The sequence below is a fragment of the Lineus longissimus genome, chromosome 8 (assembly GCF_910592395.1).
Source record: "Lineus longissimus chromosome 8, tnLinLong1.2, whole genome shotgun sequence".
In the NCBI taxonomy this organism is placed as follows: domain Eukaryota; kingdom Metazoa; phylum Nemertea; class Pilidiophora; order Heteronemertea; family Lineidae; genus Lineus; species Lineus longissimus.
In genome coordinates, this window is record NC_088315.1 from 9,656,525 (window position 1) to 9,681,516 (window position 24,992).

The following is a 24,992-nucleotide window of genomic DNA, read 5'->3' on the forward strand; positions in this document are numbered from 1 at the left end:
AAAAATGGTACCAATGACAATAAAAACACTGGGAACCCCAAGTAGGCCAGAAAGGACGCAATAATTAATGGAAAGGAAAACATGCCTACTTGAATTAAACACTATTGCAATGGATCTGAGTCTTGTTTATTACAATAGAGCGGAGAATAGCCTACTTAACTCTACCCTACCAAGATCAAAATAATGGAGCCGGGTCGACTAAGCTAGCTAAGAAAATGTCTATAATTAAATAGACTGGACAATACTAATGCCAAGATTAGTTTGGCGGTCTACTCCGTAGGTGAATGAACCCAAAAATCGTCTAGACTTGGCTGGTTGAATTTGGTTTTAAATCGAATTCACGGCAGCTTTGAAAAAACGATGTGCTTCGTAGAAGCACAAGAGTAAAGACTGAATATGGCGGCATGAGATCGGCGCGATCTGTCAGGGCACCGCCTGGCGGCCGAGCTGTTAACTCAGTTCTCCCTTTAGAAAATTAAAGGGATACTCTTGTGTTTGAGCCCAAATGGAGTAACATGCAAAAGTGTTCCATAGGTAAGTTTGAATGACACAAAATGAACTTACTCGCTAATATTATCGGTAGTCTGTCTACACAGTTGTATATACAGCTCGTCCCTGAGCGTGGGTAAACTCCATCCCTTGATGGCGATTTCCAGGGCGATCTGGGGCAGTGTGCTCTTGGACCGGCGATCACCCATGTACATCTGGATCAGCTTGAATGTCTCGCACGATTCCTTTTTGATTGCCTTATCGTTGGTTTTGATCATCGGTTTGGTGATTAGCTCCTGCAATAGAAAGACAATAGCAGATTGTATTATTTATTACTTGAAGGGGGGAATATACCGAATGAGGGACTATAGGATTAAGAGCATTTAAAATTTAAATCCAGAGTTTAAGAAAGCAGTAAATAGAGAGCTAGGACTTGCACACCTTAAGTATTTAGAACTCTTTCAAATTGGAGTGAATGCCCATTTAAAATATGAAGGCTGTTCTCTGGAAATAAAGAACATATTTGAAATTCGCATTCACTTTGTTTTGAAAAAGTTCTCATTTCTTTAGAATCGCAAGTCCAAGCCTAAACAGTGTTAATCAATTGAGGTAGGTTTAGGACAATGGGCCCGTCCTACGCAGATTGCTTCGTGGAATAAGGTCCCCAGTTTTACCTTCCTGGTCAGACTGTTACCCATATCCTTCAACAAGGTGAGGCACTGTAGGTTAAAACCTTTCTCGAGGTTTAGACACTAGAGTCAGCACAGACAGGAATTCGTGGATTGTCAATCGAGCACGTGAAACAGCTCTGTATGGTTATTACTGATGAAAATGCCATTATCTGCTGCGCAGTTTCAAAACCATGAGTATCGGCTGCAAACATACTGTAGAGTCATAATACCACTTCCAAAAGATACCTAGGCCCCACGAGCCCCAGTCCCCATGAGCCCCAGTCCCCACACTGAATGTTTTACAAGGCATCAACACAGACCCAGAACACTTGAAATTATGCAGATTTCTATAAGGGCCAGGTGACGTTTCCCAACATTATAGAGCAGACTACAAGTATAACCCCTGGGCAACTTCCGTATATCTCTACCCAACACCTTTGAGATATAGAATCATGAAAGTTCAGCTAACCAGGGAAGTCGAAAGAAATAATAACAGTAATGATTCATACTTAAAGAGCTTTGTCGTGATATCTTGAACCTAGCTCAAAGCACCTATTGGGATTGATTATTATCTGATCCCCACAGAAATCAATCTGGGGTTTCAAGAAATAGCCTAGGGCTCATTTGAGCTCGACTTGCAGGGATACCAAGAAGAGACTTGACTAGACTCCAACCCCCTCCCCTCACCCACCAACCCTATCCCACTATCAAGGGGCCTTCTCCTTCCCACTGGCCTACTCCTGCCTCATCAATCTCATGATAAAACACATACAGCAACAAAAAACTTCAACACAATTACAATGGAACCTCCCTACAGCGGATACCTCTCTATTATGGACAACCTCTCTATTAAGGACACTAGTTTTAGTCCAAAAACGGTTGTTTCTATTCAATTCGACCTCTCTAATCAGGGCACCTCTCTATTAAGGACAGCACTTGTCAGTCCCGAGGGTGTCCTTAATGGAGAGGTTCTACTGTAAATTACGAAGTCAGGTTTGTGATGCTTGAAATGTTTTCTTACCTTGGACCAGGCCAGCATCTGAGCAATGGACACCTTCTTCCCCAGCAGTCCCTTCTTGTGGACGTTCAGATTCTGTATCGCATAGTTCTCAATCTCACTGTCCGAGCCTGGCTTGCGGTTCTTCGACAGGGATCCAGACGATCGTGTACTCGGTACGGATGCTCCGCGATTCTGTTGATGATAACGGCCATATTTGAGAAAGTGGAACAAGTTATTTATGTTGTTTCCAACGACATGATTGAGAGAGTCCAACGACCGGCAAAGTCTAGCATGGCGTTCCATTGTCTCTAGATTTATACCCTCATAAAACAATAAGCGTATAAAATTTCAGTATCTTTAGTTAAAATCCTCCAACTATATAATGTTTTTAAGTTCCAACGGCATCAATGAAATCACACTGAAGTATTCATCGAAGTCACTCTTTTTAAATGGACACAACTATCCAGGGTCACGTCACTTCCCGCTCCAAAACAAACACTTCCAGATTCCTATCTCACTAGCATAAAACCCCAATCACAAACACATAACCCATCACTTCATGCGAAAACCACAACCCCAACTGAACAATTCCCAAAATATCCAAGCTCCTATACGCCAGATGTCAAACTAAACAATGACGACACAACTTATTTTCATATCAGCCCATTACGGTGACATGCGTAATCGGGGAAGTATTCAGCTTTTATTTTCATCAATGAGAGCTCCCGAGTTACCCATTCAGAGCGCAGAGAACAGACTGTCCCAAATATCGTCTGCTTTTTTGTTTGTTGACTTGCCCACAGACGTCATTGCTGTCCCCCACTGACTCACCTCAAAGGCAAGTCAAACTTGACAATTGATTAATAATCGAGATCATATTTGAGATGAGCTCATTAAACTGTTTGATAAGACTCAACGATGTTACAAATAATGTCAGGAAAACAGGCTTTGGTTGGGCGAGACTGTTAGTCAAACTTAGTTATGTTGGGGAAAATGTTTTCTGAAGTTTGGACTCGGCCTTGACAATTTTTGCGGCATACAAATATTTGAGATGGAGCAAATTATCCGAACTTGGCAGACGAGAGTGTTGACAAAGTAAGCTTATTATATGGATGCCTTCAATTAGGATGGGTTTTCCATGATGAAAATTGTGATGGTCAAAGTCTGTTTTTTCCTATCTAAATGTCTAAACAAGGCCACGTTGGAGACCCACCCACACTTTGCTATCTTGTCACAAGATTACCACCAGCATGTCCTACCCCAGTTGGGAAACACCAAATCAACTGATCAGCCATGTCACAAGACAAAGTCAGCTGACGAGATACGAATACATTTATCAATTGCTATCCACCGAAGTGTGATATTTTCGTCTTTCTCAACGAGTCAACTGTATCAAAATAGTAGCGTGACAAAATGTCACGCGTTGGTTGCTTTTAGCAAAAGCCTGCTGCAGAATGGCAATTTTTATCGCAGATGCTCGCTATTCTGATCACACATGACAATATCATAAGCCTGCGGGGGCCAGAAATAATGATCACACCCAAGTACTTTATTTTTTCGTTGCACAAAGTCCAGTTTCGTTGTGCTGATCAAAGTCCAGTAAACCCTTAAATTGACCTCATGGTACTATTAGTCACTATTGTCAAACTCAAAACTTATTTCGTCCAACATTTTTGTTATCCATGGTCAAAGGACAGATATTTCAAAATATGTGTTCACTTAAGACTGAACCTGACGAACATAATATTGGAGGATTAATTTTAATCTTCTGCACAAATGTGATTAAAATACAAGGTCAAATGCACAAGTATGATTATAAATACAAGATATTTACTTGATTAATATCATTTCCTATAAGATATCTCCATATAAGAAATATATTCAGGCAAATCTCCAAATCTCATTCAAAATGTAAAGAATAAGAATACGCCAGCTTGACCATGCGAGTTCGTCCAATTTGTCACAACACAATTTTAATAGCTAGGTTTCACATAAGATAGGCAGACAGATATACACTCTTATATTTGGCGGATAAATCTGGACAATACTTGAGAAAAGGAGCAGAACGGTTTTACGAGATGAAAAGTTTTTGGAAAATTTGGAAGACCAAACACGGACAGGAACAATGAGAAATTTACACTGAATTTTGCCTCAGCTATTCCATCTATTGAGTATCAAATGAATTTATATCAATTTTCTTATATCAATTGACCCCATCACTTTAAAGATAACATCCAATATGACAAAATAGAATTGTGACCCCCCCCCCCCCGAACTAAGAGACAACAAAAATCATTTCAATCACACAGTTGTGCCTTTCCAATCCATACTGAATTAAATTATAGAATTACTTAAGTTAAGATCTCAATGAGAAGAAAGTTTACAATATGATAGTTTTGAGATATGAATGTGCGTTGCAACAGACAGGTATCAAGAATAGCAGGAAGACAGAAGAAAACATGTCAACAGATATGGACAGAGTGGCCAAGTTCAAATTTCCTGATTTCCGACTACAGTCAGTGAGTTGTTCGTGAAATGATTATAGAAGCACACGAAAACATTTTCTAATCAATATAATAAGTCTTTAAGTGGAAATTATAAAATTTCAGATTTTAATTTGAACTGATGAAACTTTAAAATAGAGGTTAAATTTTTTATCAGATCTTGGTTGAAAGCACAATGATGTCCAAATTATTGTAAATTTGCAATTTGCTTTAAAAACACCGATTTGACGTAATGAAACGAACATGGCCAGTGGTGGAGGCACCAGTACTCGTTAAACCTATGATCACATCGCAAGAAAAAAAGAGGGCATAGGACATAAGCATCCTATCCTACACTGTAGGCTACAGAAGCACTGGATGAATACGAGGGGTCATCTCAAAACCATTGTCAGCTTAAAAGACAAAATTTGGACAATAGCTTACATTCTATTCCTCACTTTTCAAACGCTATTGATAAATGATCTCAATACATATATCAAACTAAAGTAGCAGATGAACTACTTCACTATTGCACTAGTTTTGAGATGACCACTCAAGAGAGAAGAGGTTTTTTATTTACATGTTTGTCTAAGCAGAGGCGTATGTTATCTTGAGACGGGTCAACTCAGGATGTCACGAGAAAAACATAGGATCGACCCACGCCGGGATGCATGATTAGGGATTCCAAGGTACGATATAACAATTTCATTCGTATCAATATCTAGAAGTTTGAAACTCACGAATGATCATAATCATGTGCACTATTAAAGGGGTATGCCGTTCGTAATTACTGGTGGTCCAGGAAAATAGAAATGCAGTTATGCACAATGACGTAGTGCAGTTATCATGCACACAGTTTGATGAAATTCGGTACTTATAGTAATTGTATAACTGTCTACACAATTGCATTGACGAAATTTGCATTCAGTACGCATTTACAGAATTTGAAATGTTCAAATTCAAATTCAAATTTCAAATATCTAACGAACAGCATAAGCCTTTAATACTGGCATCCATTGTGATAACACCTTTTAAAGAAACTCACTTTATTTACAAAGAATTCTGAATGACAGACAGGGGCAGGGTGAGGATAGTCATGAAATGGAACCAATATCTATTATCATGGAACTCATGCATGACCTAAACCCAGGGTGTGATGATCATGTGTAGCATAAAATAAACAGAGCAACGGCAAACTTCCTGATCGAAGCACGAGACCAAGGTATGGACTGGAGGTGAAATTACAATGTAGGACTGGCGGAGATGACAATTACATCTTTTTAATCAATGCTCTTTGGTATTTGAAAAGGCAAACAAGTTTTTGACATCGTGACAGTGGATTCCAATTGAAATGTTTTGACAATTTTTGCCCGCGGTTGGTCACAGTCGTCCCATTATGAGTAACTGTTGGTCAAACGCATGTTCAAAACTGAAACCCGTGATTGTAATCGCTGCTATGTGCAACAAAAATATCACTTGTCTGCAAGTTAAACCGGCAATCACTGGATTTGATATTTATTGCAGGTCCAATTACCACTGCGAACAAGGTATTACCGCCTCAGGCAAAGCTCTCGTTGACGAGCCGAAACGGTCAGTTTTGAAAATTTTCTGACTACAGTCTGTCCTGTTTGATAAATTTCACAACCAGTCCTCTGCTGCTCATAGAAATAAATACAAATAGGTTGTCATGTGCTATACGGGTATACAAACCGTACCCGCTGATAAGGAATGCCCTGAAAGTCAGAAGAATGTTAGTTTTAGCTGTTGGAAGGTCTGTGCACAAGCAAGACGTTGTTATTTCTGGAAGAAGTGATATGAGCATGTTCAATCAGGTGGTGTCCAACGTCTTCATCACGCCAGTAACCAGGCTCTGTCACACCAGTTACCGGACTCCGTCACACCAATAACCGGGCTGTCATACCAGCTACCACACTCTGTCACACTAGTTACCAGACTCAGTCACACCAATAACGAGGCTCTGTCACGCCAGCTATCACACTATGTCACACTAGTTACCAGACTCAGTCACACCAATAACCGGGCTCTGTCATGCCAGCTACCACACTATGTCACACTAGTTACCAGACTCAGTCACACCAATAACCGGGCTCTGTCATGCCAGCTACCACACTATGTCACACTAGTTACCAGACTCAGTCACACCAATAACCAGGCTCTGTCATGCCAGCTACCACACTCTGTCACACTAGTTACCAGACTCAGTCACACCAATAACTGGGCTCTGTCATGCCAGCTACCACACTCTGTCACACTATAGTTACAAACCTCAGTCACACCAGTAACCGGGCTCTGTCATGCCAGCTACCACACCATCACACTAGTCACCAGACTCAGTCACACCAGTAACTGGGCTCTGTCATGCCAGCTACCACACTCTGTCACACTAGTTACCAGACTCAGTCACACCAGTAACTGGGCTCTGTCGCGCCAGTAACCGGACTCCGTCACAGCAGTTACCAGAATCAGTCATGCCAGTTACCGGACTCTCTCATGGCGCAAAGTTCCCGACAGCAGCCCCTGGACATTTTTGCATAGACAATTTCTTTATCAGTGGATTTAAAACTTTTGTTTTGGAGACAGAGACATGAAATAAATGACACATACCGTATTTTCCGGCGTATGACTCGCTACTTTTTGCCCTCAAACAGGCCCAAAAAGTGGGGGTGCGGGTAATATAAAGGTGCGGGTCTTGCGTGGATTCTGAGAGGGATAAGCCCCAACCCCAAAGAAAAACAAGAGGCCCAAGGGCCTGGCGCTCAGCTGAAATGGATAGGTGAAGGCAAGGGCCAAGTGTGTGTCGGTACCGTTATTATGAGGCAACGTGAAGCTATAACGTCTAGCACGCAGAAGTGCTGATGCGAAAGACCTTCTTGCTATATCAGTGCATGCTGAAGTACTGAGTTGACGTCACCCTGGTATTATGACGTAAAGTCATTTATATTGCCGTTGCAGTAGTGGGGTGTGTGATGACGTCAAGGAGTTGTGTGGTGACGTCAAAGAGTGGAGTCCTTGTCTTCATGCAGCGTAGGTGGAACTAATAACATGCACATGGACACAAGGTACATAATTATTACAGTGTATTTTGTGAGGTGGGGCCTGGTGCTTTACAATGGTCAAATGAACCGACTGTTGTCTGGACATTTATGAAGTGGATGCAGCCAAATGTTTGGGACGGTCTTTTTTGTATGTGAAGAAAAGAAGATAAAGAGTTGGTTAACAAAATGAACTTTATTGGTGCGGCAGATATTTGATGCCTTTCGGCAGATATTTGAAGCGCCTTGCGGCAGATATTTGATAACGCTCTCCGGGAATGGAAAGCAGTAAAACGAGTAAGCACACCTTACTCTGAATGTGGGAACAGCAAGTGCTTTCCTGGACTTGAAATGTGCCAACGACTCCTCTTGCAATAACCAACAACAGTTGATCTGTAAAAAAAGAGAAGAGAAATTAACACTGACTGAATAAAAAAGGGTGACATAGACGGGGAAATGTACACCACCGGATACAGTCTGTGCATGATCAGGCATCGGTCAGATGATATCCTGAACAAGGCATCTATGGAAGCAAATCCAGAAAGAGACTTAACCTTCGAAGGGCACACTTATTACTCAGTGAAAAGTCAGTCCTGTGGGCTGTTTTCCAATTCAAAATAAAAGTGTAACCTCTTTAAATTAGTCTCACAGACTGAACCATAACACTCAACAGCCAACCGTGCCCATATGATGTGAGCCGAGAGCTGGGCTTAAAGATGAGCGAGTGGTGTACTACATTTTGAAAATTGTCTATCGTCTACGACATGTGACAGAACAGGATCTAGTGGACTTAATGATGAGGTACTATCAAATAAGGTGTCCATCAAATGAATCATGAGGGCCTGTTGAGTTATACTCTAAGCCTGTCCTATAGGGCTTGGCTATGGTTTTTGTCTTTTTTACAGCTACAGTACAGCCATGCACAGCGCAGTGTACAGACAGTACAGGATTGCAAACCAAAAACATGAGCATTGCTGCGTAACGAAACTGCAGTGGGATTCATACTACGATGTCATAATGTGACTTTCAAAATAATTGTAAACAAACGTAAATGGCGAAATTTGTTGCAAAATTGCCATCCATAACAACTCAGGGACCGTAGCCAAAATGGCCGACGGCGAATTCTCCGGTCGCTAGCGCAGTCCATAAACAAGCATCAATTTTACCAACTTTGGGCGCAAGCTTGGTCATCAAAGTTACAGAACTGTTAGAAATACATCCAAACAACATATATATACAGTTAAAAGTGCATAAAAATCCCGTTTCAACCTCCGGGCGCTACCTTTTTTTCTCCGCCAGACGCCGGGCCCTACCGGTCTTTATTTAGTGCGACCGCCACCAGAGTGTTTATCACGATCTTTCGCCGTTTTAATTGCGCGTTTTAGGCAGATTAATCAATTATTACATGCATGCATTATATATCACCGAAATGATAATTGCGTAGGCTATTTGAAACTAAGTTCAGATATAATTTTTGATCTTTGAATTGAATTTAGGCGAGTGATTTTTGACACCCGGTCGACATATCAGGACTTGCAAAATTCACGCGAGATCGCTTGCTTCATCGGCACGTTTGAAAACCGAATTTTACAAATTCTACAAATATTTATCACATACCATATGTATCACCACAAAGGTAACTCTCTAGACTATTTGAAACCAAGTTCAGATACTTATTTTCACAAAAATTCGAAGCTATGCAAGCGATTTTTCAGTGGTAGAGATCGACGGAAACAAATTTCTCGCTCTAAAATGACATGAGACGAGCACCAACTTTCGCTAATTTGTGCACAAAATGTCCGCAATATTATAAAAAACTATCGATAAATCTGAATTATATAGACTCTTTTCAGTACCTAAACAAATTTCAGGTACATGGTCATGTTGATTAAAAGAGTATCAACCGATTGAACATGAGAAAGTTCACTCATCTTCATTGAAGCAGCGACTACCGCCATTTTTGAATGATGGCATCTCTTCTATCGATCGGCCAATCAGCGGCACTGCTTGCAAAAAGTTGAGCCACCGCCAAATTTGAAATCGCCAAAATTCAGTCAATGTGCCTGCAGCGCCAACTGGCGGTGAAAACTATATTAATTCCATTAAAAGTAAAAAATTAAAAAATATTAAAAAATATTCAGCCACATTTGAAAACAATATTTGCTCTGTGGACCGAGGTAAAAAGGGAAAGAAATCTAAACGCGAAATGACCTCATTCTCTTAATACAGGTCGGATCGCGCTGATTTTTCGTGTTTTGAGTTCACCTTGGGCAACTCCTAATTTAGCACCGTCAACGAAGTGGCTAGGCCTTCCCAATCAGAAATGTCCAATTTTGTCCACAGATGGGTCCCTAGATGGATGGATGGATGGATGGATGGATGGATGGATTGCAGGACGGACACCATTTGAACAGCTATTCTACTAGCTCCGCTGACTTTGTCAGCTGAGCTAAAAAGGGGACCAAACTGGTTACTTGATAAGGATTTATGTCCATCGTTTTCGCATTGTTTTCAACCAATATTTCCGCCATGATCGCATAGTTTGTGATGTCTCCGCTAGGGAAAACAAGTTACGGCCATGCTGGAATTGATCCACTTTGGTTAACAATTAAAAAAAACATGGCGGTTCTAGGATTTCAACATCAATGAATGGCTTACTATTTTTGGAGAATGCGGGTCTTGGAGCAGTGCGGGTCATAATCAGGTGCGGGTCTTGCGTGGCTTTAGGTAATGGTCAAAGGGGGTGCGGGTCATATGGCAGTGCGGGGGATAATCCGGAAAATACGGTAAGTTAAAGTTCTCATGTCTTCATAAATAAGTGATCTAATATTACATTGAGTACAGTCGAGCATTGTAGTTCTCTGGTAGCCCAAGGCCTTGTTTATCTTTTTGATCAATGCTAATATCACTTCTTTTGGAAGACAGTTTTGATGCATTATGTGGGGCTACTTTGGGTTTTTTAGAAAAGGCTGAAAGTTTGGAAAATTACAACATTATGCAAGTAATAATGATGCAGATTGGGAGAGTTTGTTCTCAAGGGCCAACTTTCCCAATACATGTAAGTCAGAAGGTGTGCATGAAAATAACACAGCTTTGCCAATGCCCAGGGGAGTCACTCCCAACAAAAGTGATATGCACATCCCTGTCCCAGAAAAAGCCGGCAAAGCGTGGATATTTCTATCAGAGCAGTGGGCCGCGCGGGAGATCTTTAGCCCCGATTCAGTGGAGCTTTGCCTGCAAAAGCCCATGGAATTCTTAAACCAATCTTCTGCTGCATTTATAATCTTTACTAAAAACAAAACATTGGCACCTAGGAAAAGTGGGGAAGCCCTGATTTAAAACACCTACCCGGCCGACTTGCAAATTGTAATTGCAACACTGGGAAGATTATACATCTCACCCCGCTGAAAGGGGTGGGGATTGAAGCTACTCACTGCCGACGCCTGGCCGTCTTTAGAGACTTTGAAATATTTCCATGGACACAGATGTGCATACCCCTTGGGGTGACCCCCCCCCTGCAAGTGCTCATTGAAGGTGTACAGGTAAAGCTAATTTTAAGACATTTATGCAAACATTCAAAGACCACTAATGGGCGAAGTCATAGTAATTATTTCCCCAATTGACACAATCTTGCCAGTTAGAGCCACCTGCTGTCCCAACATATACATGGCCTTTGAACTATCACAATATCACTGCTCAGTCTTAACCTACATTTGACACTTGGACAACTTGGCAATAAAGTTTGACAAGATGCGATTGATTGAAGTCATTCAGAAGCAGGACAACTGAATAGTTGTTAAAAATAACACCTTTATAAGGTCATCTGGGTATTGGGCCTACTAGTCTATGGTATTGCCTACTGTTACGTTATTAGGACACAAAATATCTGATATATTTTTCAAACAAGGGGCCAAATCAATAGCTCATGAATTATCATTTTGAGGTAATTCCCTGCCTGTGATATGTAAGGTCAAATTCAAAGAGCAGGGATGGCCTAATGGCGATTATCAGGTCCGCCTATCAAGCAACAGGTCCCAGGTTTGATCCCAGGCCATATGCGGCTAAAAACCCAGTGTCCAGACTCATTATGTCCATTAGATGGGACAGTAAGCCGTCGTCCGTTGACCCTTCTCGGGTAGAAAGCAGCCCATAGTGGACTCACATTTCTATGCACACAGGCCAACAGGCTAACGCCATAGACCTTGACCTCACTTTTTTCATGATTTCATCAAGTACTTATTCCCATTGGTTGGCTGTCTTCCAACTTTGATAAGGTTCCAAACCAGCCCATGATGATAAAAAATCTGCATTCTCTGCACTGACTCAGTGCCAAAAGCAAAGGTGTCAAAACCTTTTTTCAGAAGTGGTCTTGATTGCAGAATCCTTGACAAATGCTGACAACGAGGTTTTGGTTAGGGTTGCCTTAGAACATGTCGGCAGTGATGACCCTTTCTTCGGAATTTGTCAGGGAATCTGAAATTGAGCCAAATGTATCAATCTAATATGAAGATAACATACCACGGTGTATCTCTGTTTCGAGAGGCAAGGACACCCCATTTTGTCATCGAAATCGTCAACAACCGTAAGATGCAAGGCAGAACATATCCAGGCGGTAAATCATGAAATGTTTGCAGTTGCGCTGACAGTGTTATGAATTCTGCACACTAAACAATGACAGCTCTAGCTGTTACACAGTTGGCTCAAGACGTCGGCAAAACTCAAACACTTAAACTGCAAGGCATCACCCAGATTTTTCTACATCCTTTCCTGTAGGAGGAGGCCGAAAACACTTTCACTTTGTCCAGATTTTGAAAAATCTGTCAGTAATCCAACCCTATCTGTGATTATCCAACATCGAGGAAGTGTTGATTCCAAGTATTTCACCTTGATAGATTCTCCAAATAGTCCAATTGGCTAAAGTTAAGTCAATATCAACTCAAGGGTTTGATCGAGGGGCACTCAAAAATTTCGTCAGAATCGATAATGACCTATCATTCCCAAGGGTGTCGCAAAAGCAACTCTTGACATTCGGATGATATCACAAGGGGCTAGGGTCACAATGTCTCTTTTGAGGCCAACGTCGGTCTATTCCAGCACCTACTGTGCACAAGAGTCGAAAAAACCATTCACAATGTCAAAGTTACACCCCCTAACACGTTGCTATATGCCGTCAAGACCAATGCACTCTTCCAATGTATGCCTTTAGATTCAGCTAATCCTTACACCATGAAGTATGTGCAAGTGTGTAGAGTATTTAGACGGTGTCGTAAGCCTAGCAGGCCTAGTAATGTCCACAATCGCGCCACACTATAGGCATTAGACCATAGCCAAATAAAAACTTTCAAAGATTAACCAATCACAGATATGCATGAAGTCCTGAATTCACTTCTATCGATTCGAAATCCTCCATGAATGAACAAATATAGGCATTAGTCCCAAAGCCAAGCGAAAATATCAGATTGGCCTGATTTCACTTTGAGATGAGCTAAGGACATAATGTCTGCCTGGTGTCGAGAAGATTGTCACAGTCCATTGCCCAAGCGACACCTCGTCAAACCGCAAACTGTGCCAAAATGCCAAGCTGTTTAAGGCAGCCAACACCTCAATTCATTGGCACTGCAGTAGGCCAAGCCAACAATAGGTCCACCTTGATAATCAAGGCCCCTAGAGGACTTCCTTGCAGGATACAATAGAAATATTACACATACTTGCATAAGAATATGCACATATATCGTAAGCACCGATAGGGTTGTAGTACAGTTTTTTCAATATAAAAACTTTAAGTGAAGTGTGTCACCTCATTTGGGAAGAGGGTGTACACTTGAGGTGTGCTTTATCATACGGGCAGAGGAGAACACTCTAAAGTGTGCTCTATCAGTTGGGGGAGGGGTACACTTGAAGTGTTCCATATCATTTTGGAAAGAGGGGTCACTTGCAGTGTGCCATATCATTTGGGAAGAGGGGGAAACTTGAACACTTGGAGTTTGCGATATCATTTGGGAGAGGGGCACACTTGAAGTGTTCCATATGATTTGTGAAGAGAGGTACACTTGAACACTTGAAGATTGCAATATCATTTGGTAGAGGGGTACACTTGAAGTGTTCCATATCATTTCGGAAGAGGGGTACACTTGTAGTGTGCAAGTCTTGCCTTGCTCTACTAGATGTAGTTTCCGATGATTAATTAATCTTAAATAGGTGTACACTGACTTAGTTCATAGCAGAATTCACGTCATTAATCAAAATAAGATGCATAACAAATAATCGCTCTCCACCAGAAAATATAGGAGAGTAATAAATCACCCCTGCTGCTTTTACTTTTTGGTTGCCAAGGTAACCTTTATCCCTTTAATGGGAATTGAATTAAAGAGTAGTTTATTCGGCCTGGCTAAAGAACTCACTGTGACTTTTTGCTCTAATGAGAAATGCCCTTTATTTCCTCACTGAAACTGAGGCTAAGAAATTTTTTGGGAAATGGCAGTGAACTGTCAAGTCGCTGTGTTTATTCAATGAGCCTGAGACACTGACGTCTGTATCTGACAATTATGTTGACCAGAATAACTCCAATTTGCATAATTTGATTTGTGAGCATGGGTGGTTTTCAGGCAGTTGTTTGAACAAAACCCTAGCCGACATTAGTTCTTGTCTCTTTAGCACTTGACTGCTCTTTTTTTACATATCTAATGTTTTTATTTGTGACATATCAAAAGGACTAGTATTACACCAAATTAGGTAGGCCTAATCAGTAACTTAATTTTTGAAATAAAGATATTGGAGTGTTTTAAAGGGGGACCACTGCAGGATAAAGCTTGCGTGTCGGAATTGGGAGTCTTCGGGTGACTGGTATGCACAGTTTGGGGCTGGGGTTATGTTAAAGATGTAGGGAAAGGTGGTAGGAGAGACCCCCTATCAGCAAGTGCATGTAACTTTACCTGACCTACTTGACTCCTGCCTATAGCCTGCCTTTAAGAAACCTTTTTTCTCAGAACTATTTTTCACATTCACTTCATGAGTTCTGCAAGAAGGTAAGAGGGCGGGTAATGCACACGAAACATGGCATACTACCAGGCATATACCAGGTTTCTGGTATCAGATACCAGGTTTTTGGCACCAACTTACCGGTCTCTGTAACGAGTTTGTTCCTGGTGACATCATGTTCGCCTCGGAGTGTGATGCCACCACCATGGACAGGGGGCGCTGCATGGCCAACTCCGCCTGCATCGACACGCTTTTCTCAAGCACCGATATGGGCGTCGCCGACTCGGACTTCTCTACGATTCGTTTTCGGCGCAATGAGGCGTGATGAACGTCTAACGGCAGCGTTGGCGGAGGTGGTGCTTTGTTGCGAGGTTTCGGCGACGGTGTCGAGAACACGCTACTGTTGTCAGAGTCTTCATAGTCCTCTTGCTCTTGGGCTCCTGAAAATGTCATAAAAATAACTTCAGTTTTTGAGGGCTGTGATTCCATTCGGAGGAGTGACAGATGATGTCAGCTGGCCACATCATGCCACCCATCAACACTCTTGAGAATCAACTCCTCAGTTTCTTCTACTCTCCTGGCCAAAAACTTTAATTGGCTAGTCACAACCTAACGAGTTGGCATGCCCTGGTCAACCAAGGGAATGAAGAAACTTTTTCAATTGATGTTGGAAAACTGCATTTTGGAAATTATCAACGAAAAGGTTGTGTTTCACATAGCTGGTAAATGAGTTTCTTCAAGCATGACTTGCATCATTTAGGGAAAAATGCACAGTTTAGTCTGGAGAATAAAAGTTTTACACTCACCAAGAGGTACACATGTACAACAGAGAATACAATAATAGCCTAATGTAGTCATTTAAAAAAGTTTGTTCGAGTTTGAATGCGTTTGGCATGTTTAGACTTAGAGAGGGTGCAGCCTCGTGCTGGTAAATTTGTATTTTAGATGGGCATGACGTTCTCTGCACGTCACCCCACAATATGGGACCATGTACATGACGTGCTATGCACGTCACTGCAGCAAAAGGGTTAAAAGCACATGCAACAAAAACCTAACATATAACATTCTGGCTAATCATACCTTTCCAGTTGAGCATGGTAAACAGGGAGCTGCTATACAAACGGAGGCCACCTTCTGAAACATGACATAAGGCAAATATATAGGGGGACCATGAATGGGAGGGGTGGGGCGGGACAGGTCATCTCGTCAAAACAAGTTCTCGGAAGAAATATGCCAGGCTGACAGCATGTCGTTCTTTCAGGAACAGATCCCATTCCTGTCATTCTCGAGACTCGTTTTGATTGAGGTGAACTGATTGAGCCATGTACACCCGCAGAATCAAGATCCTAAACTCTGAGCATTGCATGAGCTTCCGAGCCACTTGCGTTCCTGAGTTCTGGGGCCCTCCATCGTTCCTGCGCAAAAAAGCTCTCCCCAGATCCAGTTGCCCACGTAAAATAGGAACTGAATCGTGTATCTAAAACAAGGGGGCAGGTGTTCGCAAGACTCAGTTTCGGGGGACTTGGAACTCATGAACACGAGATGCTCGAAACCACCAACCAAATATTGCTTGGAACTGCATAATGCTTGGAGTTTTGGATGTGATTCTCCAGGGTGATGTAGGTTGAGGAACATTTACAGGCAGGTAGGGAGGGTAAGGGCACAACGCCCAGTCCCAGGGCCACGTAGCATGCCCGATACCAAGGAGGGGGGACTACAAACCAATATGACGAGCATTCTGGTGTGACAGGCCAGACTTCATGCACACTTTCGATTACAATTCGGAATTGGCTACATTATCGGAACACCTAACAAATTCCCACTGAAACATTTCTAACTAGTATTCGATACTATTTCAATGCTTTTACACCTAAAGAATTCCAGCCTTGATAATCTGAGCGAGCTCAAGTCGTACTCACTTACAGGGTGTACACAAAAAGGACCATTAGTCGCCAAAATGGACACAAGTTACGTTATCGAAGAAGTCCACTTCGAGCATGTTCAACTTTCTAACGAGGAACAATCTGACCTGAACAAGGATCAACAAAGAACATCATTCTTAAAACTAGCCAAATGTACTTTTGCGCCTCAGAAAATCATCACGCCATTTTCAGTGATATTGCGACCAACTCCAATTTATTACCAAACCCATGTAATTTGCCGATTCATCATGTTTTATTACGACAGTTGTGGGATGATCGTAGCAGTAGATGACGCCACTCGGATAACTTTTTTTCAGCTGATAATTATTTCATCTTGATGACTTCATAGTCGAGGAGAAGGGTGGAGGAGCAGGAGCCACGATGGTTTCGTGGCTCGAGTCTTTGACTATAGCGGTCATGAGGTCCCTGGTTTGAACCAAACTGCTGCTCAGGTCTCTTACTAGCAGTCACGAGGTCCCGGTTTGAGCCAAACTGCCGCTCAGGTCTCTGACTAGCAGTCATGAGGTCCCTGGTTTGAGCCAAACTGCCGCTCGGGTCTCTGACTAGCAGTCATGAGGTCCCTGGGTCAATCCAGACTACCATGCGAGACTCTAGGCAGGCCTCTTTGCGTTACATACTCCACCAAGGTGTATAAATGGGTACTGGTCGAAAATGATCAGGTAGAAGCACCAAATGAGCAGCTCATCGGAATTCTACTGAAAGGTTTCAGGACAGACCGGGGAAAAGTGTAAAGCACTTTGAGAATGTAGTACATTACATACGCTGTATAAGAAATTACTTTTTGACACATGTTTATTTTAGTATTCACTGACCAATCCTTAGAGATATATTTCTCAAGTTACTGAAAACTCATTCCACACCCAGAGGTTGCCAATTGAATTATTTCTTGGATATTCATTAATATTCCAATGGCCAATCTTCAGAGAAGAATTCCGCGCTTTGCTCCCACTCTACCACTTCATCCCACTTCTAGTGTTGTGGAACAAACGACCGAGACAAGGTCGCAACGATTAATATCACAGCGCACTGGGACTCATAAAATACTCATGCGAGTTGTGTGACTCATGGGGGAATTCGTTCAAAATACGTAAATCTTTATGGAATTTTTATCAGCGACCATGTTGCACCAGCTCATAACTCAAGGACATATTAATTTTTCACAAAACCTTTCATGTCAATCTTACACCTTCATGTACCTCAGGGCAGAACTTGTAGCCTTGTGGCCGATTTGGGACAAGTGGCTTTTGATTACCAAAGCTGGAATTCTTGGCTTTAAGAGTTGTATGCTTTAGATGCATCTAAGAACAGAACAATAAGTTGGCTCAACTTAGCCTCCAACAGTGTCAAAAGTCGATTATGAGAGATCATTCAGTATAGATATGATACTTCTACCATCATGCAACCTGTGCATTCTGGCTCTGAAACTATAACAAGAGTCATTTCAAGACCAGGCATAACTTTCATCACATAAAATTCTGTCTCCGAATGACAAATTCTAAAAAAATGAAATGGCCAGGGCCATTGTGCTCACCTCATGTGGAGGAAAGATGGATAAAGAGCATGGTATTGTGTCATGTAGTGTTAGGTTTGATGTAGGTCCAAGCAATTACAATTTCCCCAAAATGGCCAATTTACAGTACATTCGACCTCTGTGACCTTGAAAAGTAGGTCAAATCAAAGAAGACCCGGGTGACACATTAAATGGTTGTTAGAATTAGATGTACCTATGATATAAAATTGGTGCCAATCGGGCAAGTCATTACTAGGAATAATGGCATTTTGATGAATTTAGGATTTGGCCCTCTCCCTGGAGGCCAAACGGCAAATCAGATCGCACCAAACTTCGGTACCTGAGATCACCTGACCAAGGGGTACATGTGTACTTAATTTGTGATCAATAGTCATTGCAGTTAAGAAACGTGCCATAGTTACGGCCTGACGGCGAATTTACGTCATTTGACCTCTGTGACCTTGACAAGAAGGTCAAATTGAAAACCTGTGTGACATATACTGTATGGTGGTTAGATGTACCCATGATATCAAATTGGTGGCAATCGGGCAAGAAGTTAAGGAATAATCACATTTTTAAGGTTTTTGGATTTTGCCCCCTGGTGGTCAAGTGGTGAATCATATTGGACCAAACTTTGGTCCCTCAGATCACCTGACTAAGGGGTAAATGTGTACCAAATTTGGTATCAATAGTCATTGCAGTTTAGAAACGTGCCATCGTTACATCCTAACGGCCAATTTACACCATTTGACCTCTGTGACCTTGAAAAGGAGGTCAAATCAAAAACCCGGAGGATATATGATGCACCTTTGCTAGAAGTACCTACCATATTTTTTTCAAAATTTCCCGACTACTATTAAGGGAGATATTGCACATTTTCACTTTTAACGTTTGACCCCCTGGTGGCCAAACCATGAAACGAATCGGACCGAAACTTAGTCTCCAAGGTGTCATTACATAAGGGTACATGTGTACCAAGTTTCAACTCAATAGCTCTAACAGTTACGAAACGTGCCCTGCTAACGGACGACGGACGACGACGACGACGACGACGACGACGACGACGACGACGACGACGACGACGACGACGACGACGACGACGACGAAGACGACGACGACGACGACGGACGACGGACGCCACGGTATGGGATAAGCTCACCTCTGCTAAGAGGTGAGCTAATGAACAGAAGGAAATTACATTCCATATGCTCATTTTGATCAAAGTCGCGCCCGGCCTTGAAAAGCAATGATCGGTTTTGCTCTACTTACCCGGCTCACCTTCAGAAGCACAACTGGAGTTTCCCACGGACCGCTCACTGCCCGGAGTATCCTGGCGGTTATTCATGTACTCCTGCGGCGAGAGGCTATCCGCACTGCGCATATCCAGACTATCGCCGCTGTGTTGCTCCTGGGTGACTGTCTCGATCTCCTGGTAAATTGGGAAATCCTCGCTAGGGGGCTTGATGTGCGCAACGTTGAGCGGGAAGCGGGTGAACTCCACGTCTGGACTCTGGTACGACTTGTGTTCGGATTCCTCCTGGAGTTGTTGGTATCGTAGCGAACCCTGAGAGGAGCTGTCGCGCACCTCCCCCTGCATGTTACGTATCGAACCTTGCGACGAGTGATGCGACGAATGACTATCCAGGATGTTGCGCAGGGAACCCTGGGAAGAGTGACTATCCGACGGGTGGTCGCGCATTGTCCGCGATAAAGAACTCTGTGATGTTTGACTGTCAGAACGATCGTGATAATGGCTACCACCACGATGCGACGAGTGCGAAGCCTCACTATCGGATCGGTCATGTTTATACATTAATCCTAAGTTGATATTATCATTAAACTCTGTACTACTACCCAAACTTGTCTGAAGGCCTATGCCCGAGTTTTCCAACAGGGACAAAGTGTCACTACTATCTGTACCTCTTTCAGCATAATACTGCTCCCCCCGATCTTGTGAGTTTATCCGTTTATATGCAGGTGGAGGATGATTTAGATGTGTTCCATCCCGTCGTGGTACACCGACGTATGAAGGGTTGGTACGCGGAAACGAACGTTTTGGTTTTGACGACAACATGGGACTCATCTCTACGAGTTGACGTATTTGTTCAGGATTGTAAGGTGGAGGATAATCCGAGCGATTGAATTCCTCCAATTGCTGCTGTTGTTGTAAAATGGCGGGAGCATTATCCAGTGATCCACGAGACTGCGGCGATGAATCGTAAGAGCTCCTAGAATGCGACGATTCATAACCATGTCCGCCGTGACCATGGTGGCTGTGGCCGCGGGCGGGTAACGTATCAGCGTGATAGGTCCGAGTATTATCAACACTTCTTGGTGTAGTCGTTGCCTGTACTGCACTATCCAATGAACTGCGGGACTGCGACTGTGAGCCGCTATCGCGCGAGTACGTCCCACTGTCATAATAACGTGTCTGTGAGCCGTTGTCTAAAGTCCTATTTTGCGAGTTGTCGCCTGATGTCCGCGAACGCGAGACTGGACTGTCTCGCGAGCTGCGCGAGTGGGACGCACTACTGTCCAATGATCCTCGCGTGTTGGTGCCGGTGTGAGAACCAGTGCTGTCATACGAAGCACTCCGGCCATGACTGACGCTGCTGTAAGAGCCACCGCTATCCACGGAACCACGTGACGATTCCCGCGATCGATGTGGACGTGGGGATTCCACCGACTTATGCGGGGACTCCCCTGACTCTTTTCGATGATAATGACCACTGGCGGGGGTGCTCCCTCTTCGCCTATGATGTGACCTCTCGCCATTTATGTACCGTTCATCCTTCGTGTAATTTCGCCCGGACCCTGAGCGGTGGTGCTGAAAATAAACGAACAGAATGAAATAAACATTTGAAGAAAACGAATCAACAAGAAAAGTATTTTATATACATTAGAGCTGGTTGAAAGACCAAAGCAAAACATTTGGCACTTGATCTGGCACAAAACCTCAACTTAAATCGGGGACCACCATCATCCATCAGAGGCAATCAGTGTGGCTCACCTGAGGTTGTGGGTTCAACTCCATGCAAACAACGTTCACATATGATAAAGAGGCACTGAAGACAGTACAGGTTTCCTGGTATATTAGATTACAAACATATATATCACTAGAAACAAAATCTTTCTTTTTTAAATGATCAAACTACTTCACTGAATGATTAACAAAGGTGCTGTCAACCACAGATAACTGGTGGCACAGTTTAGTATCAGGTGAGGCATAATGCTGTCTATTTGAACAGGGGCACAACGTGAGTCATGTGTAGCTAAATTTCACCATCCCCCCTCCAAAATCACACACGATACTCACATATTTTTTGTTACCGGGATAAGGACTAGTCTGAGCACTATTCGTTGTCCGCACAGATGCAGACCTTTGGTGTGGATGAGGCTCACGTTTCTGGAAGGGAAAGTTGTTGTTAGGTTAAAAGCATACTGGGTTACTGCCAACGCATGTTCATTAGGCCAGAGCTTATTCCGGATTCTGAAGCAGAAGCGATGAGGAGAGTCCACCTATATGGGATGGAGGTCTATCACAGGTTATCTTCTGCGTTCAGCCTGCCTGTACTACTATCTTCAGTCCTGAGGCGGTGACGAGTGGCTAGTCATCTCAAGGTCTGGCCATGTTCCCTACAACTTCTCCTGTGTCCGCGAGCCAGAATTCCCATATCCATGTCCAGGGGACAGTCTGGTTGGATGTAAACTGGTGTCTGCACTTCTGTTCTGTCCGGCACTGAGCAGGTTATTTAATTATACTCCCTGGAACAGACAGCTGTGTGAGAGGAGGGAATCGTACTTTACAGACACCAAGATTCAACAGAGGAGAGCAGCAATCAAACTAACTTCGATCACACTGACTTTGAGTTATAATTGCAGCACTCTTAATCATTATAAGATCATTGCAGTGCATTAACCATTATAAGATCATTGCAGAGCATTAACCACTATAAGATCATTGCAGTGCATTAACCATTATAAGATCATTGCAGTGCATTAACCATTATAAGATCATTGCAGAGCATTAACCACTATAAGATCATTGCAGTGCATTAACCATTATAAGATCATTGCAGTGCATTAACCATTATAAGATCATTGCAGAGCATTAACCATTATAAGATCATTGCAGTGCATTAACCATTATAAGATCATTGCAGAGCATTAACCACTATAAGATCATTGCAGAGCGTTAACCATTATAAGATCATTGCAGAGCATTAACCATTATAAGATCATTGCAGAGCATTAACCACTATAAGATCATTGCAGTGCATTAACTGTTATAAGATCATTGCAGTGCATTAACTGTTATAAGATCATTGCAGTGCATTAACCATTATAAGATCATTGCAGTGCATTAACCATTATAAGATCATTGCAGTGCATTAACCGTTATAAGATCATTGCAGTGCATTAACTGTTATAAGATCATTGCAGTGCATTAACCATTATAAGATCATTGCAGTGCATTAACCGTTATAAGATCATTGCAGTGCATTAACCGTTATAAGATCATTGCAGTGCATTAACTGTTATAAGATCATTGCAGTGCATTAACCGTTATAAGATCATTGCAGTGCATTAACTGTTATAAGATCATTGCAGTGCATTAACTGTTATAAGATCATTGCAGTGCATTAACCATTATAAGATCATTGCAGTGCATTAACTGTTATAAGATCATTGCAGTGCATTAACTGTTATAAGATCATTGCAGTGCATTAACCATTATAAGATCATTGCAGTGCATTAACTGTTATAAGATCATTGCAGTGCATTAACCATTATAAGATCATTGCAGTGCATTAACTGTTATAAGATCATTGCAGTGCATTAACCGTTATAAGATCATTGCAGAGAACCAAACACTGATCACCATTTCCCACATTGATTATAGATGGCAAAGGCAAACAATCACCTTTCTTTCAAACCATAGAAAGGGTTAACGATAGCCTCAATAAATACCAGACAGAATGTCTAACATGAATCTCAAGGGGGAAAATAATGACTGAGTGGGACAAGACTGGGAAGGGAAGATGCAGCCATTAAAGAAATAAGATAGATCAAATGAATGTTTGTTCCCGATTCAGATCCCAAGGGTAATGCTTATACAGGCAATGGAAATATTTAGGGTGAGGTTTGGCGAGTCTGTGAAGTGATAGTCTATCTGAATGAATGCCGAGCGACTGTTTCTATGGGAAATATAGGTTTTTGAAGAAGACAAATCAATCCAAAGGATGTTTATGGTTCAATCCCTAGTGGGCGGCAGAGAAATAGCTAGGAGGAGTTCAATTAGACATCCACACGCCATTTGGAGATTTATTAAGACATTTAAGTGATAGCATTAAACAGAACTGATAGCAGTGTCTCCACAGACTGTTCCCTTGTGCAGTTTTTCCGTGTTCCATGTTTGCTTCTGACCTTGGGACGTAAAACCTTTGTCTGGCTTATTGGATGTTCCCTCCGGTTGTACCAGGGAACATGCTATGGAAACAACTGAAACAGTGCCACAATTCTACGAATTCATAAGGGCAGAGTCTAGAAGAGTACAATGGAGTTGACTTGAGCTGTCTTAAAGAAGTTTGGCGAATAAAACGGCCTTGCAAACAGCATGTTGGTATGGGGTAGGAGCTGTTGAAAAATTGAGATCCAAACAATGTCTGTTCAATACGCAATATTTTTGCTAATCACAGAAATAAAGAGGTGGGTGGTATACAGTATTACCTCGAATGTCCCTCCTGGGCACAAGCATGGTCCCAATGCTGACAACATATTTCAAGAGACAGGAGAATCTCTCCTCAAGAATGAATCCCAAACTTTTGCCAGGCCACGAACACCTCAATCGTCAACAAGGCAAATCTCACAAGTAACGTATCCTTGTATTACCGATCGGCAACAGCCAAATCACCAATGTCCACTTTAAAAGTTTGAGTCCAATGAATTACATTAAAGTAACAATTAAGGACTTGCTGGTGAAAATCTGCCAAATGTTGGTATCTCAACGAATCCATCCAACAAGACTGAGATGAAATGAAGAACTGACCAAGGAAACCTGATCTTCCTGCTCTCGTCCAAAGCAGGAAGAAGTATGGAGCATGCAGCCAATCCAAATGAGATATCCCATTGTTCATCATCTGTTTTGTTTCTTCAGAGTTTACAAAAAACTTTAATACATAAATCTACACGAAAGTATAGGAAAATCGTGTATTCTAAGCTTGGATTGAGTTGCACATGTTTGTCAACAATCCATGTTAAGATTACCTAAATTTACAGTACATCAATGTACACATGTACACTATGGTATATCAGTTGAAACGTATATTCAACTGTATTTGAACAATCTTCATCATGATCATGCTCAGATACCTTTCTTTCAAATATTGTGTTTCTCTGAACAGGAAGGAGGAGGTGAACGCACTTGGTTGCCTAATAAACCTTGGTAGACCACAACTGGTTCACCGTCCAGACCAGCACCTGTCCATCCTGATGAGGAAGGAAGTTGCAGCTGAACCATTTAAAGGTGTTCACCACCCGTGTGCATTGTATTTACTGGTGGCTCAGGAAAATAGGATTACACATGCCCCTGTATTCTGTGAGCACTTGTCCGTAAGGTGCCAAAACCGAACCAGACCAATCTAGATCAGTTTTGTTTGATCGTACTCCCGCGAAGGTCCACTTTTTTGACCACATCAACCAGACCAGATCACGTTGGCGCGTGTTTACACGGAAGACCAATTTTGATCAATCCAGATCAATCAAGATTGGTTTGGTCCCGTGTTAACGGACCTCATGCCTTAGATTCTTTCTGAAGATTTACATTCTTTCTGAAGATTTACATTTCCCCTCAGCTGCTCCCAGT

The 24,992-nt window shown here is 42.3% G+C and overlaps 1 protein-coding gene across 5 annotated transcripts in view; it reads right to left on the minus strand.

The window, feature by feature from the left end:
- The window catches only part of LOC135492671 (rho GTPase-activating protein 39-like), a 165,188-nt gene that overhangs the window by 16,904 nt on the left and 123,292 nt on the right, over positions 1 to 24,992 (minus strand). For 4 of the 5 annotated variants that reach the window (XM_064779248.1, XM_064779246.1, XM_064779249.1 and 1 more), the window contains 6 exons: positions 21,444 to 21,533; positions 19,397 to 20,954; positions 15,755 to 15,808; positions 14,816 to 15,114; positions 2,182 to 2,352; positions 565 to 785 (listed from right to left, as the gene is read on the minus strand). In XM_064779248.1, the coding sequence (XP_064635318.1) occupies positions 565 to 785; positions 2,182 to 2,352; positions 14,816 to 15,114; positions 15,755 to 15,808; positions 19,397 to 20,954; positions 21,444 to 21,533 (2,393 nt within the window). The remainder of the gene's footprint in view (positions 1 to 564; positions 786 to 2,181; positions 2,353 to 14,815; positions 15,115 to 15,754; positions 15,809 to 19,396; positions 20,955 to 21,443; positions 21,534 to 24,992) is intronic. The other variant, XM_064779247.1, reaches the window with a different exon arrangement.